The sequence below is a fragment of the Phocoena sinus genome, chromosome 11 (genome assembly GCF_008692025.1).
Source record: "Phocoena sinus isolate mPhoSin1 chromosome 11, mPhoSin1.pri, whole genome shotgun sequence".
Taxonomy (NCBI): domain Eukaryota; kingdom Metazoa; phylum Chordata; class Mammalia; order Artiodactyla; family Phocoenidae; genus Phocoena; species Phocoena sinus.
In genome coordinates, this window is record NC_045773.1 from 22,269,717 (window position 1) to 22,286,159 (window position 16,443).

Sequence of the window (16,443 nt, forward strand, 5' to 3'; positions counted from 1 at the left end):
TTAACCTTAACAGTGTGCCTAAAGCACTCACATTAGTTGTTTTTGTTTTGCGTGCTTATTGTTAAGTATTACAGTAAATGCAGATTTCTCGCATTATTTGTATGACTTTGTAACAAGTCAAAGACGTTTTTTGCCAGAACAGATTGGAGATCTACTGACTGGAGGTAACCTGGGGATTCCACGTTTTTTGTATTTTTTTTTTTTCCCCTCCAACTCGGCACCGGAGCCTCGGACTCTGGCAGTGCCTGATCCAGGCTCAGGACACGCGAGGCAGAAATACCAGCGCGCAGCATGGGCAGGGCCGTTTCCAGGCCCTCCCGCAGGGGCAACAACCTCCCCTCGCCTTCCCTCCCGGATCCAGGGCTTTGAGAAAGAGGGTGGCTGAGGCCCAGAGGCAGCCCTGGGCCTGTGCCCCACGCTCAGCCCCCGCCAAACCCCTCCTCCCGGAGCGACCCAAGGTCTAGCATCCAGCAAGCTGGCGCGCTCCCCTGCAGCCCGCGTGGGAGGACCCGGGCTGTACACGTACTCTCTAGATCCTGCCCCCAGCCGGGAAGCAGAACCCGGGAAAGCCGCAAGCAGCGAGCGCCCTGGGAGGTGTTGCTGGAGGAGAATGCCGAAGAGCGCAGGATCGGTGCCCAGGCTGGCTGCAGAGCCAGAAAAAAGCAAAGGCTAGACAACGCAGCTAGCGGAAGCCTGGCGGATGGGAGGAGGCCAGGAAGGGATTTGGAAGGAAGGAGGGGTGGGGACGGAGAGCTGGGAGCTCTAGAGAACTAAGGATACGGAGCTTGGGCGCGCAACTGGTCCCCAGAGCCCGGTCTTGGCGATCGGGTGGGAGGGGGAGGGGAAGGGGTGCGGTGCAGGTGACGGGTGGAGTAAATGGATGCAAAGGCTGAAGCTAAGCAGAAAATGGAAGGCAACCTTTCCGAGAACCAGGGCGGGCGAGGACAATCGAGCTGGGGGAACAGTAATGAGAGAGCTGGAGAGGCACAGAAGGAGACAGAAATCCTGATTGAAGAGTGAGGCCATGGAAGGGTAAGAAATATACTTTGAACAGAAAAACGAAGAAAGCAAAATGCGTCTGGAACTCAAAATTCGATATAGGAAAAAAAAATCACGCTAAAGAGAACTTGTCCCGGAAAATGCCGAGAGATAGGAAAAAAAAAAAAAAAAAAAAGCATCGAGCATACCGCAAGAACAGAAAGTGAAAGAAGGGAGAAAGGAGAGGAGACAAACCAGACAAGAAATAGTAAGTTACTTTTCAATTTCTTTTTCACTCACAAACTACTTACAAAGTTAATTTGGGCACTGACATCCACATAAAATCTCTAGCCACATACACACCAAGATTATGGTATGTATGCTAGATAAAAATGAATCCCAGGAACATGGACACATTATTTTCTTGGTTGCAAAGATCATATTTTGCCTCAAAAATTCCTCAAGTCTTGAAAGTTATCCCACCTTTTGCAGGATATTTCACTCTTGACCAAAGTATTCCAAAACAAACGACTTCTCCTTTTTAAGGTGTGTGCCAAGGGGTGGCGGGACTCTTAGAGAAAACCACCTTTTCTGAGAAGTTATTAGAAATACCTCCAAGACATTTTAGTATCCCCCTTTCCCCAAAGCATCCAGCCAACAAGTCTTGAAATTCCGAGGCAAGCTGCCCACCCTGTAGCACTTTCTGTCACTTGCCTTCAACCATCTGTTAAAAGACAGCGGTGAAACGGGAGGCTGCCGTGGAGCCAGCTTCCAACTTACCTGGTCTGCGCAGGTGATGGTGCTGGAAAGTGTGCTGAAGGGATCCATGGCAGAGCAGCATCGCACAAGCACTTATCCACAAATACAGGACCCAGGGCATCGCAGAGACCATTGCCATTCTCTAAAGAGAACATTAGACAGGAAGGATTACCCCCGGGTTTGAGCCCCCAGCTCCGTCAGTCCCAGTGGTGAGAGAAGGGGGGTCTCAGACGTCATGTGCCTTTGCTACTTTGCTGGTTAGAATTAATGACCCAGAAGAGGTCATGCCACAAGGTGGGACTGAGGGAGGTCACTCTCCATGAGATCATGAATCCATTTTTGAAATTATTCAAAACCAAACTCTTAGGATGGCCAAAATACAGAAATAAAGTTTTTGACTATCTGTTAGGCAGTTTGAAACACTGTATCCTGACTAAACACGCAGTTTTACACAATGATCTTTAAGCTATAGTTATTCCAGGCACTGAAAGGCTGCACGCTCCTGTTCATTCTAACTTCATTGCAAGTCTGACATAAGCCTGGAAGGAAATAGTGGATTCTTTTTTTTTTTTTTAATTCTACAGTCATGAATTTTTAATTCCAATGCTGTCGCCTAAACTAAGTAATCATTTCTCAGAGGCATGTTGTAATCTCCTAAAAGAGATGGTCTTTTTGGCTGGACTTAAAACCAGAAGGAATTATCTTCAGCCAGAATGAGTTTCGGATACAAGATCTAAGCACCTCTCCTAGAGCAAACCATAATTTACAATATTGCTTTGCCTCCTAAGAGCCTATCGTGGCATTTGTTGTAGTGTTGATGCATATGTATATACAGGTGGTATATGTATTTATGGCTGAACATCCACCTTTTCTTAAGCGCTGAAACTTTGACAGTCTTCTCGGCACCTATGAGAATCTTAGGAGCTACAAAGGCTCAACTGCGCTGCATATTGTCCAGTTTCTCAAACAACACCTTATGCTGCATTTCATATTTGTCAAATTAATCAAACTTCAAGCATCATCCTTAGCCAGTGACATGAAAGCATTTTCTATACAGGAAGCCAGTTAAGTATATGCCTTTCTCCTAGATAGATCTTTGGAACCTAGATTGTTTCTTTCTTTTTTTTCATCTTTCCACTGTCAAATCATACACTTCAAGTATTTCAACGCTACATTTAAAACCTCCTAGTGACCTCCCAGTGTGGCTTCTTTATTCGTGGAAATCGGTACTCTTTCCAAAGCTGTGATGTTCGGCAAGCAAAACGTATACATTATATGTGTGTGTGTATATCGACATAATACAAGATAATTCATGGGTTTTAGGAGAGAGAGAGATGTAATCTTTAAGAAGGGTTTTAGAACTATAATAGACAAATGGTGACAACCATAATTAAGTGCAAAGTAGGAAAACATTATTTTCAACAGCATGGTGCCTTTCATGCCCCGGTCTGTGATTCACGTAGACGATTCACTTTATAATTAGTTTCACAGCCCACTGTTTACTTTTGTGTACAACGGATTTAACCTCATTGTCTTCAGAACTATCCGTGTACCACAGATGCATTCTCTTCAGTAAAGATAAAGAGCAACATCCCTCCTATGAATTCTGAAATGAATGCATTTGGGTGCCTTTTCAAAATACCCTGCAAATTATAGAAAGACAAAATAGAGGTGACTGTGGCATGCAATGATTGCTTGTGAATTTCAGTTAAAATGCACTAGGAATTCATCTAAACTTGAAGAAAGCCTACCATACCACAATCAAAACAACAGTTTTTCATTGACGGCTTTCCACACAGATCCTAGCACTCAAAAAGATTGCTGTGACTTGACGTTTGCAGTATTTTCCTTCTTTTTCTTTTTTTCATTTAACTTTCTTTAATTCTCAGCATTACTTCCAAGGTTCCTGCATATAGCTCTCTTTGCTCACTCTCTTACCAAGAGGTTGTCTCTATGGTAATAGGTGTTCCCCACCCCCCGCCCTGCAAAATAATGCATTCAGCCCTACATAGTTCTCTAGACCTGACTGAATAGGTTTGAAATCTGCTTTCTGAATCTTAAATCCTTAAAGAGGCTTCTTACCTGAAAAATCCAGCCAAGAGCAGAGTACTCTATTAGTGTTCATTGGAAAGCTCTAACACTTTCTAAAATCCATCTGTGCCACAATTGGAGATTTTTTTAAAAAGAGCTTCCCAATAATCTTCTTTATCAGGATTTTAAAAATATGTTTTTCTCTTCCGATGCTACTCCCACAGTAAAGAAGACATTGGGTTCATTCAGACTGTATTGTCAGAAAAGGAACCAAGGTTTGAGGGCTGGAAACCTTGTCATTTTCACCTTTAAATCATCTCCTGGCGTCACCTCTGCCTGACGAGACCTTTGAAGTGATGGTGAGATATTGTGCAGTTTCCTGATGAGAATCAGTTTATAGTTAATGAGGGACCATCCCCACTCCAGTGCATTCAGGGCAGAGTAAGGCAGCAAAATGTAGGAGCAGGGCTGCTATATGGCGCTGTAAGTAGCAATAGTCTCTTTCAATACATCCCTCCTCTGTAAAGTATCACATGTCTTAAAGTGACATTACCCTTTATTATAGCTACATTGAATTGTAATACCTGCCCACTAACTCCTGAACAACTCAAGCAGCACTTTAACACTGTATTGCCAGGTACGTCGTTCTCTTAGAGATTTTACGGATACTATTCATTTGCCGAAAGAGTAAAGAGGGAAGGAGAAACAAAAGAAAAAAGCATTCTGCAATATACTGATAGTGTTAATGGGTGTTAGACTCCTAACAGCAAATGGGAAAGTGAAATGTAAGCCATTTCTTACCTCTTAATGTTCTTTTAACCAGTAAGTTAACCCAAAATATTGTTGAGTTTACACAAATTTAAGTCTGTCGATTGTTTCTGGCAGCTAAACCTGGGAATATGGTCTATCTAGACTACAATATAGATGTTTATAGGCATAAGCGCAAAGCAAACCTTCTGAGTTTTTTAACATGTTTAATAAATAGAAATATGTCATTTTCAGCATCGAAGACTGGATTTTAATAAAGAAATATGCTCAAGACATTTTTTAAAAATTTCCCTCAAATAACATGCTGGGGTGGGGAGAGGAGACACTCAGAAGTTCAACATTTTGTTTCTAGTATTATGGTTTAGACACTTTCTTCTTTGGAAATATAATGTCACTGTACCTACACATTATCGATGCATATAAGGTGACCTAGTTTTCACTTACAGATTGCACTAGCAATGATTCATTCCAATAACTCAATCAGTTATTTCATGAATCTCTTATAAAGTACCTACTATGTGTTAGATGCTGGGGGACAAGGCAGAAAACAAGATTGATGTGATTGCCACTGTCGTAGATCATACTGTCTAGTCTTTAATTTTTTTTTTTTTTTAAATCAAGGTAGTTCTCAGAATATTCCAGCCTCAAAAACCTCTTCAAGTGCCTCAGAACAGGCATTATAAGGAAGGTTTGATGCTGCAGTGCGTCTTTAGAAGCCATTCTCTCCTCTCCTGTTACACAGAGTGAGAGAATGAGAGACCCTTCAGACGCATCAGTCTTCCCCACTGGTCCTGCAGAGTTGTACAATACACACAGAATAGCTCTTTGGACCCTAACAACCAATTATTAAAGCTCATCAATAAACAAAGTTCAAGGTAACAGTAAATACAAATCTTAGCGTGAGAATAAGTCGTGCCAAAGTTCTAGATGGTGTTGCATGTTTCATTTCTGTCATTCATTATTGTTGAGTTGGTGAGTATATATAGAAAGCTCACACCGACTGTTCGATATCAAGACAAAAATGATAATAACTATACAGTAGCAGCAGGTAAGGTTTATTGAACCTTCACCATGTGCTGGCACTACTCTATAGTATGTTGCTTGTAAGGTGTAATTTAATCCTTTTTACCACCCCATAAGATAGGTGAAATGATTATTGTCTTCATTTCATGGATGGGGAACCAGAGGGTGAATAGGGAGATTAAGAAACTTGCTCAAGGTATTATAGCTACTAAGTGATAGAGCAGATTTCAAACCCCAATGATCTGGGTCAAGAGCCCACCTCCTAAACGCCAGGATTAAACACTTCATGGAAAAACAACCCTCCAAAATTAACCATTATATTTTCTCATTTCTTTACCATTAAGACATACTCAAAAAATTATTATACATTCATTCAAGACTTATATACTGAGTACATTCCAGGCATTTGAAATATAGAAATGTGGAAGGTAGTACTTACTCCATGTCTTTGTTTTTTTTTTTCTTTTTTTTTGGTTTGTTTCTGTTATGCTGATGCATTAAAAATAAAAGGAAGTTCACATTTGCTAATAAAGGCTACCATTTGAAAATGGTACATTATATTTTTCATTTCTAGGGATTAAACTAAGGCTCAACATAGTTTCTTATCTACAATTCAATTTAATAAACTTGAAACACATACTCATGGATTATGTTCAAGGCACTCAGGCATTGTTAGATTTTTTCAAACGACTGGAATAAAGACTTTCCCTTACTTTTTTTTTTTTTTTTTTTTTTTTTGGGTACGCGGGCCTCTCACTGCTGCGGCCTCTCCCGTTGCGGAGCACAAGCTCTGGATGTGCAGGCTCGGCGGCCATGGCCCACAGGCCCAGCCACTCTGTGGCATGTGGGATCCTCCCAGACCGGGGCTCGAACCCGTGTCCCCTGCATCGGCGGGCGGACTCTCAACCACTGCACCACCAGGGAAGCCCCTCCCTTACATTTTTAAGTGGGTTCTATACATGTATGTGATGGAACAAGAATATCAACCTAGTTCCATTTTCTCTTCCAAATACCTTGTCCATTGTATTGCAGCCAATGATCATTTTCCCTAATAATATAAGCATCAATGGATATTGACATTTAAGGCAATTTAGTCCATTCTTCCATCTCAAAGCAAAATTACTCTCACACCTTCCAAAGAAGTTAGGCCTTTGCACCTTTGACCATGGTAGGACTCCATTACTTGATCACTTTACTGTTTAGTGGGCCATAATGTTCTGGCCAATGAGGTATCAGCAAAACTGATGGTATCTCTTTGAGGCTGGAGCATTTAATTGTTGAAGCAACACCCTGTAGATCTCTCTTTGCCTCTGGAACAGGGACTAGTTACACTATCTGCCTGGATTCTTGAGAGACTGCAAAGAGCAGAGGCATCCCCTTCCCCTACCCACCCACAACAGATGTAGATAGTAAATAAGAAATATTCTGTTCTTTAGGCAGTTGAGATTTGGGGGCTATTTGTATTTGCACTATAACCTAGTCTATCCTGACTGATGAAGACTTTAACCTATATTGATCATATATTAATTGAATTTTTATGTTTCATTTACTGCCCTAAGCTCTGAGGAGACAGCAGTATACACATCAGACCCAGTTCCTGCCTTCACAGAGCCCCCTGCTATAGAAATTCATTGGAGGTTTTTGATCAGAGCAGTGATAAATCCAGAGCATTGATGATTGCAGCTAGAATCCCTTCAGGTTCTTATAAGCCAGGAGTTACAAACTGATCACTTACGTGCCCACAGCCATGCCCTGCTCAATCATTTGGTTATACAAGCACAATACTACAAAAGGCAAAGGACTACAGCACAATTGTTTTAGTCCTTCCAGTTACATGAATTCAAGATACCTACTCAGTTGGGCCAAACTCCTAAATATATATACTTCAAATACAGTATCTATGTATATGTACATTTGTTTATGTAAAAAAGAGAGAAAATCCTATTTACCAGAACTTCTCCCCATGGAGAAACCCACATTTACTCAGAAGAAAGGCCCAATGAAAATAATTGGGAGTGAAAGATAAAACACTCAGAATGCTTAAATAGCCAAGAACGTTCAGCATATTGCCCTACATAATAAAAGGCAGGGGGAGGGAGGAATGGCAGATAGAGGATGCAATAGGGCAGAAACCTGGAGGGAGGAAACAATGGTGAGGGGCAGAGAAGCACAGAGAGAGCTAAAGAGAGAGAGAGAGGGATGCAGAGGCTCTCTAGAGGCTCAGAAGAGAACTGAGAACAGAAATGTCCAAAGGGGATTTCCTGGTGGAAAACTATATCCTGTGGAATAGGACTCCACCCTGAGTCTCTTCAAATGATTACAAAAGCTTCAAAATACAAAAATCTCATGTATACTACATGTTATTAAGTTAATTGGGGAACGCACTGAAGGGGTAAAATCCTAGATCCAGCCCAAAGTACCACCAGAAAATCCCTCATTCCCCTGATGACCACACTTTTCATTTCTCGGCATTAGAAATAAAAGTCATCCTTACTTTAGCTTAAGAACAATCCACTTAATAATTTGAATTCACAAATGTGCAGGGAAAACAAATTTGAGACATGCAAGATTTTATGTCTATGCATATTTCTAAATTGAAAAACAACTAAAGGAATTTAAATAAATTACATCTGGGCTGAGAAAGATGCCAAGTTTCGGTCCAATGCAAATGAAAGTGGTTTAGATGTATGCCATTTAAAACAGTTCTAAGTATTTCTTGAAATAACGCATTTTGGCTGTGATTTCACAATGCTGATGTTTTTTCTTGTTCCATTTCAATGGCTAATGGAAATGAAGGCATGGATGAGAGGATCATCGCCATTATCTCCAATCTGTATGTCTTCTGTAACTTTGAAGCCCAATTTCTCTTTTCTGTAGTCACTGGGGCTACCTATCAGTTGGCTGACAATGTCTATTTTCAGTCCCTGATCATGAGAAGACGATATACCTTTTCCTTTGGCTAAGTAATAATGTTACCCTACCTTTCTCCCATAACCCAACTGCATAAATCATTTGTGTTACATCACTCTTTTTCTGGAACTCACTTAAAATTTTCCTGTCTACCCTGGTGTCCTAGTATGTGCCCCATACCAGATACACAGCAACACCCCTAGCTTGTCAGTCTTACTTTGGGGCCTAAATAAAGTTTATATACTTCATTTACTACTCTATTCTGTACCTTGCATTTTTTCAAAATACATTTAAGCTAAGACAAGGAAAAGGATAATGAAGAGAAAAGCAGGTGAAGTACAACAACAGAATGGGAGTTTAAATAATACATAATATTGATGGTGATTGACGATCTTATAATAATGATGATGATGATGATACTATTGTATTAGGACCCTTTTTTTTTTTGGCAGGGGAGACTCTTTCTATGTGCCAAGCCCTGGTTAAGCGTTCACATGCTGTGTCTCATTTAATTCTCACAAAAATGCTAATAGGTCTGTATTACAGTGATCTTTATTTTATGGGTGAAAATACAAATTTCAGAGAAGTCAAGTGATTGAGCTAATGCCACACCTCTCGTAAGGTTGAAAGACTTTGATGCAAACTCATATTTGATTTTCGGAGCCTAAGCTCTAAGCAACCAAATTCTAGGCAAGCAATATTGGCAAGAAATAGAAAATTTTACATGATAAAGATAAAAGACCAAGTAAGCAAAGTAAGATGAGCCGGATGTGAAGTTTGAACGTGAAATGCAAAGCATCAGTGATACAAAGGGAGCACTATTTTGACTCTAAGCTTCCTAGCAGTAGAAGTGAAGAAGAGAAAAATTATTTTTTAAAAATTTACAGCATCCATAAGGTAAAAAAACAAACAAAAGCACACAAACCAAAAAAAGCCAAACAACTGCTCCAGAAGGAATAAAAATTAATGGTAACAGAGAATGAGCAGAGGCTGAATCATTTGCTATAAAACTGGTGATTCTCAGTTCTGTAACTTGGACCTGGATACATAATGCAGAATTTTCTGTAACTGTAAGAAAAGGGAAATGGAAGGCAAGATTTCTCTTAGGCTGGAAGAAAAGATAACCTTCGTGTTGGAGTTTCATTTTCCACCTCCAGCAGCCTATCTCTACGATTACTTTATCAATTATAATTCCTCATTGCTTATCTTGTCTGTCTTCCAGGCAGCAGAGAAAGAAAGAATAAGGTCATTTCTTTTGTTCTTTCACATCTCATCTCCTTATTCTGCTTTTAGAACAGAAAGAAAGTTGAAACCACAAACAGCTTCACCTCCATTACACTAATCAAAGTAATAAATGAACTGTCCTTTTAGAGACCAAGTGGTCTCTTCATTACGAGAATATGAACATATTTCATAAGCACATAAAGGTCATGAAAATGACTGCTTTGATGATCATAATAAAAACAATAACATGATTTCTATGGTTCATAAAACTCTCAGATTCATAGCCGGATTCATCATCGCTATCCCCCATAACTACTCTGATCTAAGAAATGGCCCTTCACCCTCTCAATGGTTCAGCCAGAAATGAAGACGGCCATCTCCCTCTCCATAAACTCCCTCTTTCGGGCTTCCCTGGTGGCGCAGTGGTTGAGAGTCCGCCTGCCGATGCAGGGGACACGGGTTCGTGCCCCGGTCCGGGAGGATCCCACATGCCACGGAGCGGCTGGGCCCATGAGCCATGGCCGCTGAGCCTGCGCGTCCGGAGCCTGTGCTCCGCGACGGGAGAGGCCACAACAGTAAGAGGCCCGCGTACCGCAAAAACAAAACAAAACAAAACAAAAAAAACCTCCCTCTTTCAACGTCACTTCCTATCAATTTGACTTCCAGTCTGTGTCTTAAACCTCTCTATTCTCTCCCTCTCCATTCAAACATCTTCACCCAAGTTACCACCATCTTTCACCTGAACTATGGTAATACTTTCCTATCTAGTCCACTTGCCTTCAAATGCGTACCTCCCACCCATCTCTTCCCCACTCTGCAGCCGGAGGGAATGTGTTTGAGATGCATGTTGATCATGCCACTCATGTTATTTGAAAATCTTTCAATGGTTTTTCATTGAGCTTAAAATAAAGCCCAAGTTCATGACCATGGTTGACAGGGCTCTGCATGAGTTGGCCCCTCTCTACTTCCCTAGCTTCATCTTTTACAAACACACTCACTCTTGGCTCCTACTATACTCCTCTCTTGGGTCCTTGAGTAGGATAGGGAAACTTTCCCCCAGTTGTCTTCTGGAATGCTCCAAGCCAGATCAACTCATTGTGGTTATGCTCTCATAGCCCTCAGGATATCATCTCTATAGGTTAACTACCATTGTAAACAACTATTTCTGGAATTATTTATGATATCTGGTTTACCTCTTGACCAGAATCACCATGAGAGACGGAAAACTGGCACCTTGCTCAGTACCATATCTTCAGAATCGAGTGTAGATATACTACCTGACATACAGTAGGCACTCAAATGCTGGCATCATAAATAAGTAATGATCAATGAATCAAAAATAAAATATAAGGCCACTATCAAGATGGCATGCACAGTGAACTGTTTTTCTAGAAATAAGTAGATTTTGTATCCTCCCCAATAGCCTTTATTCATTCTTTTTGGTAGCACACATGTATGAAGTGGTGATACATATTAAGGATGACTCCCTTGCTCTGTGTGAGTCTACTGTTATGGCACTAAGTATAGGGAGTTGGCCCATATATTGTTCAAACCCTTAGCTACCTGCCACTAAATCTGTGTTGGATTCCTTTTTTTTTTTTTTACTAGAAGAAAAAAATGAAACTGTCCTGAATTTTCAGCCCTGGTTCTTAGTATTTGATATCCAAATATGATCTGATGGTAGAACTCACAGCTGATCCCTGAAGCATAAAGAAAAGTCTCCAAATGTTAATAAAAAGAAAGCACTTAGAATTTCATTATACTGAACCTAGAAGAAAAACCCCCAAAAGCCTCCTAGTACAGCCTCTCTGTTCTAAAGGAAATAAAAAGACCTAAGAATGGGAAGAAGCTTACCTGAGGGAATACACTGAGTTCACTTGTATGGGTCATGTTAGAACACAAGTCTCCTCATCTGATGTTCTCTCTCTCTCTCTCTCTCTCACAACACTATCCAGTAGAACTTTCTGCAATACTAGAAACGTTCTGTATCTGTGCTGGCCAAGATGGTAGCCACTATCCACGTGCGGCTATCAAGCACTTGAAATGTGGCTAGTGCAACCAAGGAAATGAACTTTTAAATTTTATTTCATTTTAACTAATTTAAACTTAAATAGCCTCATATGGCTAGTGGATACTTTACTGAACAGCACAGCTCTAAAATATACCAGCTAGGTTATGGAAAATAAAACCTGTGACATCAAATAATTTTCAGTAAGCTAGAAGAAAAATTTGAATCACCTGACAGTAACCTTCCAAAACTAGGATATAATAGAAGAAGGTAGAATGGGCTTGGTTACAAGTAAAAGAAAAAAACTAAACAAACGAAAACAATGCAAATTGCAGTAAATAATAAAGAGGATGTATGGCTTCTTGCAGGTGCACAGTTCACAGGTGGGGCTCACCTCCAGGTGGGTTTGACCCAGTAACTCCACTAAACTATCAAGGATCTAGCTCATTTTCAACTCTCTCTCTGCCCTTCAAGGTGTCATTCTAAGGCAGGCTCCCCACCATGGATGAAACATAGCTGCCAACAGCTGTCTAGGCTATGAGCTTCTTCATCCATATAATGGCAACAGAAAGGATTGTTTCGAGAAGCTCTCTCAGATGAACAAGGAAGAGTCTTTCTTAGCTTCCCCCAGCAAACCACTTCTCACGGCTCCTTAGCTTGACTTGGGTCACTTGCCCCTCCTTGAGCCAGTTACCTTGGCCAGGGGGAAAAGGTCACATTGTTGGACTTTGAGCTGCACCATAAGCCCCAGACCCAAATCAAGAGAGAAATCAGCTTCCTCCAAAAGAGATGAATGGAGTGAGGGAGGTTTGATACTTAAATGAAAATTAAGACAATAATGAGGAAGAAAGGATGAATATTAAAGACAATCACAGTGTGGACAAAAGTTAGTAATGTTTTCATATGTCCTTTTAGCACTAAAGTACTTTGCCATTTTTATAACTTTTTTCTACAAAGTAATATATTAGTATTTTTGAAAGGTAGTAAACTTAAGATCTAAATAGAAAAATTTTAAACTCATCTAGAATCTGTCACATGAAAGTCACCAGTATTCGTATTTAAGTGCACATTCTCCTTTTACTTTCTAAAAATGCCTGGTTGGTTTGGGTGCTTCTCTCTCTCTCTCTCTCTCTCTCTCTCTCTCTCTCTCTATATATATATATATATATATATATATATATATACACACACACACACACACACACACATATGTTTTATAATCTGCTTTTTTTTCTCTGAAAATATCACATTTTCCAATGTCAATAACTATTCCTCTAATAGTGACCTTAATCTACATAACCAACCTAAAGTACTTCTCTTTTTCTAAACATTCCTCATCCCTCTGTTGCTTGTAAATTGTGGTTAATCTTACTTTTGTGGCAGGAAACTTCCTTCTACACAAGACAGAGAATTAACAACAAGAATATTTTTCTTTTCTCTATAGGATCCTATAGATACCAATGGTTAACTACAACAGAAAAACGTAAATCCCCTTTGCCTGCTGTGGGCTTAAATCCTATGAACTTTTCTTGACACTCTAGGTTTGTACCTGATCTGCCTTCAAGTAAATTTCTCTTCTGGTCTTTGTCGTATTATTAATGTGGCTGATTATCTATTCTCGTTTATCTGGTTTGAATTTTAATTGTGGGAAAGAGATAATTTCCAGAAAAAGAAATTGGTTTCTCATCCACCCTTTTGTCCCTTTCTCCTATTACACCATATTGAAAGTAGGCTTTTCCCACTCTTAGTTTCCACCCTCACGTTCATAGTGTAATTGATTTCATTATGTTTTGACTTGGTCAGTGAGGCAGTATAATAGAAGGGCTAAGAGAATGGGCTCTGCAGTCCGACAGCTTGGGTCCTTCCTTCAGCAACACCACTTACTAACTGCCCAGTCCTATTTAAGTAATTTTCCCTGAGTTGCCTCACTGATTCAAAGGATTATCATTAAGATGCATATCAGAATGTCTGGCATATTACAAATCTCTATAAACTTTTAAAATTAAATTTGATATCTAGGCTGTAACTAAGATTTAGCTCTAAGTTTTAAGATGTTTTCTTATGCCTTTGCAACCTCAACTTTTTAAATTTGAAACATTCTTGCTCCCCTTCCATCTCCACTTACCTTTCCTATTCCCCTTCCTTCTCCCAAATCGACCTACTTTTCTAGATTTGGTTCTGGTGCACTGTTCTCCATGGAGTTTTCCTTGGCCTCCCAAGTCTAGGGTGGACACCCCTCCCCTCCACCTCTATAAGATTCGGTGCCAACCACATTTGCTACAGCATCTACTGCTCGGTACCATATTTGTTTGTTCTCTTTTCTTTTCTCTTCATATCCCTCTGGCCTCAGAGGGACTTTCCCTGACCTTATCATTCCCTTTTTGAAAACATGAAATGGTTTTCCAATGCACAGAATATAATGTGGTTTAAAAACCACTGACCAGGGCTTCCCTGGTGGAGCAGTGGTTAAGAATCCGCCTGCCAATGCAGGGGACACGGGTTCAAGTCCTGGTCCGGGCAGATCCCACGTGCCGCGGAGCAGCTAAGCCTGTGTGCCACAACTACAGAGCCTGCGAGCCACGACAGTTGAAGCCTACGCACCTAGAGCCCGTGCTCCTCAACGAGAGAAGCCACCGCAATGAGAAGCCCACGCACCACAACGAAGAGTAGCCCCTGCTTGTCACAACTAGAGAAAGCCCGCGTGCAGCAATGAAGATCCAATGCAATAAAAATTAAATAATTAATAAAAAAATTTTTAAGTAAATAAAAACCACAGACCACAAGACCCAACACAACCAGTGTCTGCCCATATTTTCAATCTAAATATCATTCCATTCCTCCCTACCTACTCCCACATTCACCACGCTCCAGTCACTCTGATCTTTTCTCAGTAATGCATTCAGGTATTCATTCATTCAGCAAGCATTCATGCAACAAACCAAGTACAGAGAACACAATTCAAGAACTGGTTCACAAGATAATCATTGCCCCATCTCACATACTCCAAATACTATCTGGATTCAGGACCTTTGTATAGGCTCTAAACTGTTTTATTCATCACTGTTCACTCTCCATCTGACAATGTACCTGGCACATAGTAGGTGCTCGATCAGTATTAATAGACTAGATGAATAAATGAATGTGTCAGTAACGGATAAACACAGCCATTTCTCATTTATTCATGTTTTAGGTGTTTTATGAATTTGCACAATATTCTAAGCAAGAGCTTGGCAGTGGGCTGAGCAGGGAGGAGGCTGGGAAGAATTTCAGATGATGTGTCTGTACACGTATGGGTGTTTGTGTGGGAATCTGAGTCTGAGAATGCCTAAATGTGCATCTCCAACCACAGCCCAGTGCCAGAGAGAAAGGCTTTTTGCATTGCTTCTTGTTTTTTCTCATCCACCCTTTTGTCCCTTTCTCCTATTACACCATATTGAAAGTAGGCTTTTCCCACTCTTAGTTTCCACCCTCACGTTCATAGTGTAATGATGAGCATGGGGTATCTCTGAGCTTAGAGAGAATACAGCAGTTGCTAGTTTAGAGTAGAGGAAAACAATAATAAAAAGGAGTTCAAGGGTAAACGCTGCACATGATTGAAGCAGGTAGGACAAAGTACTTGAGCACACCCATACTTGGATTCCCTAAACCAGAGGTCGTCAGTCTTGACTGAGTTACAATAACTTGGGGAGATTTTAAAACTCTAAATGCCCCGGACCCTACCTCAGATGACTCAAAACAGGATCTCTGGAGGTGGAACTCAGGCAACAGTGTTTCTCAAAGCTCCCTGCGTGGTTCCAATGTGCAGCCAAGTTTGAAAACCACTGACTAAAACAAAAACTTACTGCAGTAAGTCTCTAGTCACTGTGGCAACCCCACAAATAACTGCGATCTCTTGTTAATTAGTTGCCAACTAAGAGGCACGTTCTCCGTGTTTAACAGATTGAAGGTTAGCCCAGTGTATGCATCTTTATTGAAAGCTTACTATGTGCTTGATATAATATGTACCATATAAGAACTCTATTTCATTAATTTGGGTTTTTTTCCTACCTCATATTTAACTGCATAAATGATGTGAACCTTAGGTGTTCCAAGCAATGGTTAGTAAACATCATGATTGCTCCCTTTACATACATCCCCTCTCCCTGATTTTCTATCATTTAGCCACAACCCCCCGTACTGAGCTAACTGCTGGTTCTAGGAGGCTCTCCTGTGGCTCAGGGTAGCCCCATCCCCTGGCCATAATAAGGGATGAGCCCAAAACTCAGTTTGTGCCGATAATACGCAAGGGCAGGTTTCCAGAGATCTCTTGGAAAGACACTTTTTAATTCATCCAAGACAGCTTTAGGAAGTGATTTTTTTTTTTTTTTCTTCCAGACCTGAACAAGGAAGCAGGTCACTGACTAAGAGTCATTAACAAGCATTTGGAGATTCTGAAGAGGCACCAACCCTAACACGAGACTGATACCATGAAAAGTAGAGTGAGCAAGTGGGGAAAAATGTCTTTTGATGAATCAAACAAGCTCTAAAGTCCACTCAGTGTTGGACTTGCCCTGTAATATTTTAAGGCAGTTTGAGTGCGGCTTTCCATTACTTGCAACCAAAAGCATCCGAATTATTGGATCATTAAGAGACAGCCCACAACAATGGAAATATAAAACTAAACACATCCCGAAGGTTATTTAACCGAAACTTTCATTTTAAAAATAAGAAGAGGGGCTTCCCTGGTGGCGCAGTGGTTGAGA

At 40.7% G+C, this 16,443-nt stretch overlaps 1 protein-coding gene across 2 annotated transcripts in view; it reads right to left on the reverse strand.

The window, feature by feature from the left end:
• TAFA1 (TAFA chemokine like family member 1) overlaps nt 1–15,456 on the reverse strand; it is a 498,250-nt gene extending 482,794 nt beyond the window's left edge. Inside the window, exons 1-2 of one of the 2 annotated variants that reach the window (XM_032649107.1) lie at nt 15,422–15,456; nt 1,759–1,879 (exon numbers count right to left, since the gene is read on the reverse strand). In XM_032649107.1, the coding sequence (XP_032504998.1) occupies nt 1,759–1,876 (118 nt within the window). In that variant the 5' untranslated portion in view covers nt 1,877–1,879; nt 15,422–15,456. Of the gene's footprint in view, nt 1–1,758; nt 1,880–3,819; nt 4,269–15,421 lie in introns of those variants that run through there. The other variant, XM_032649106.1, reaches the window with a different exon arrangement.
• Between the last annotated feature and the right edge of the window lie 987 nt (nt 15,457–16,443).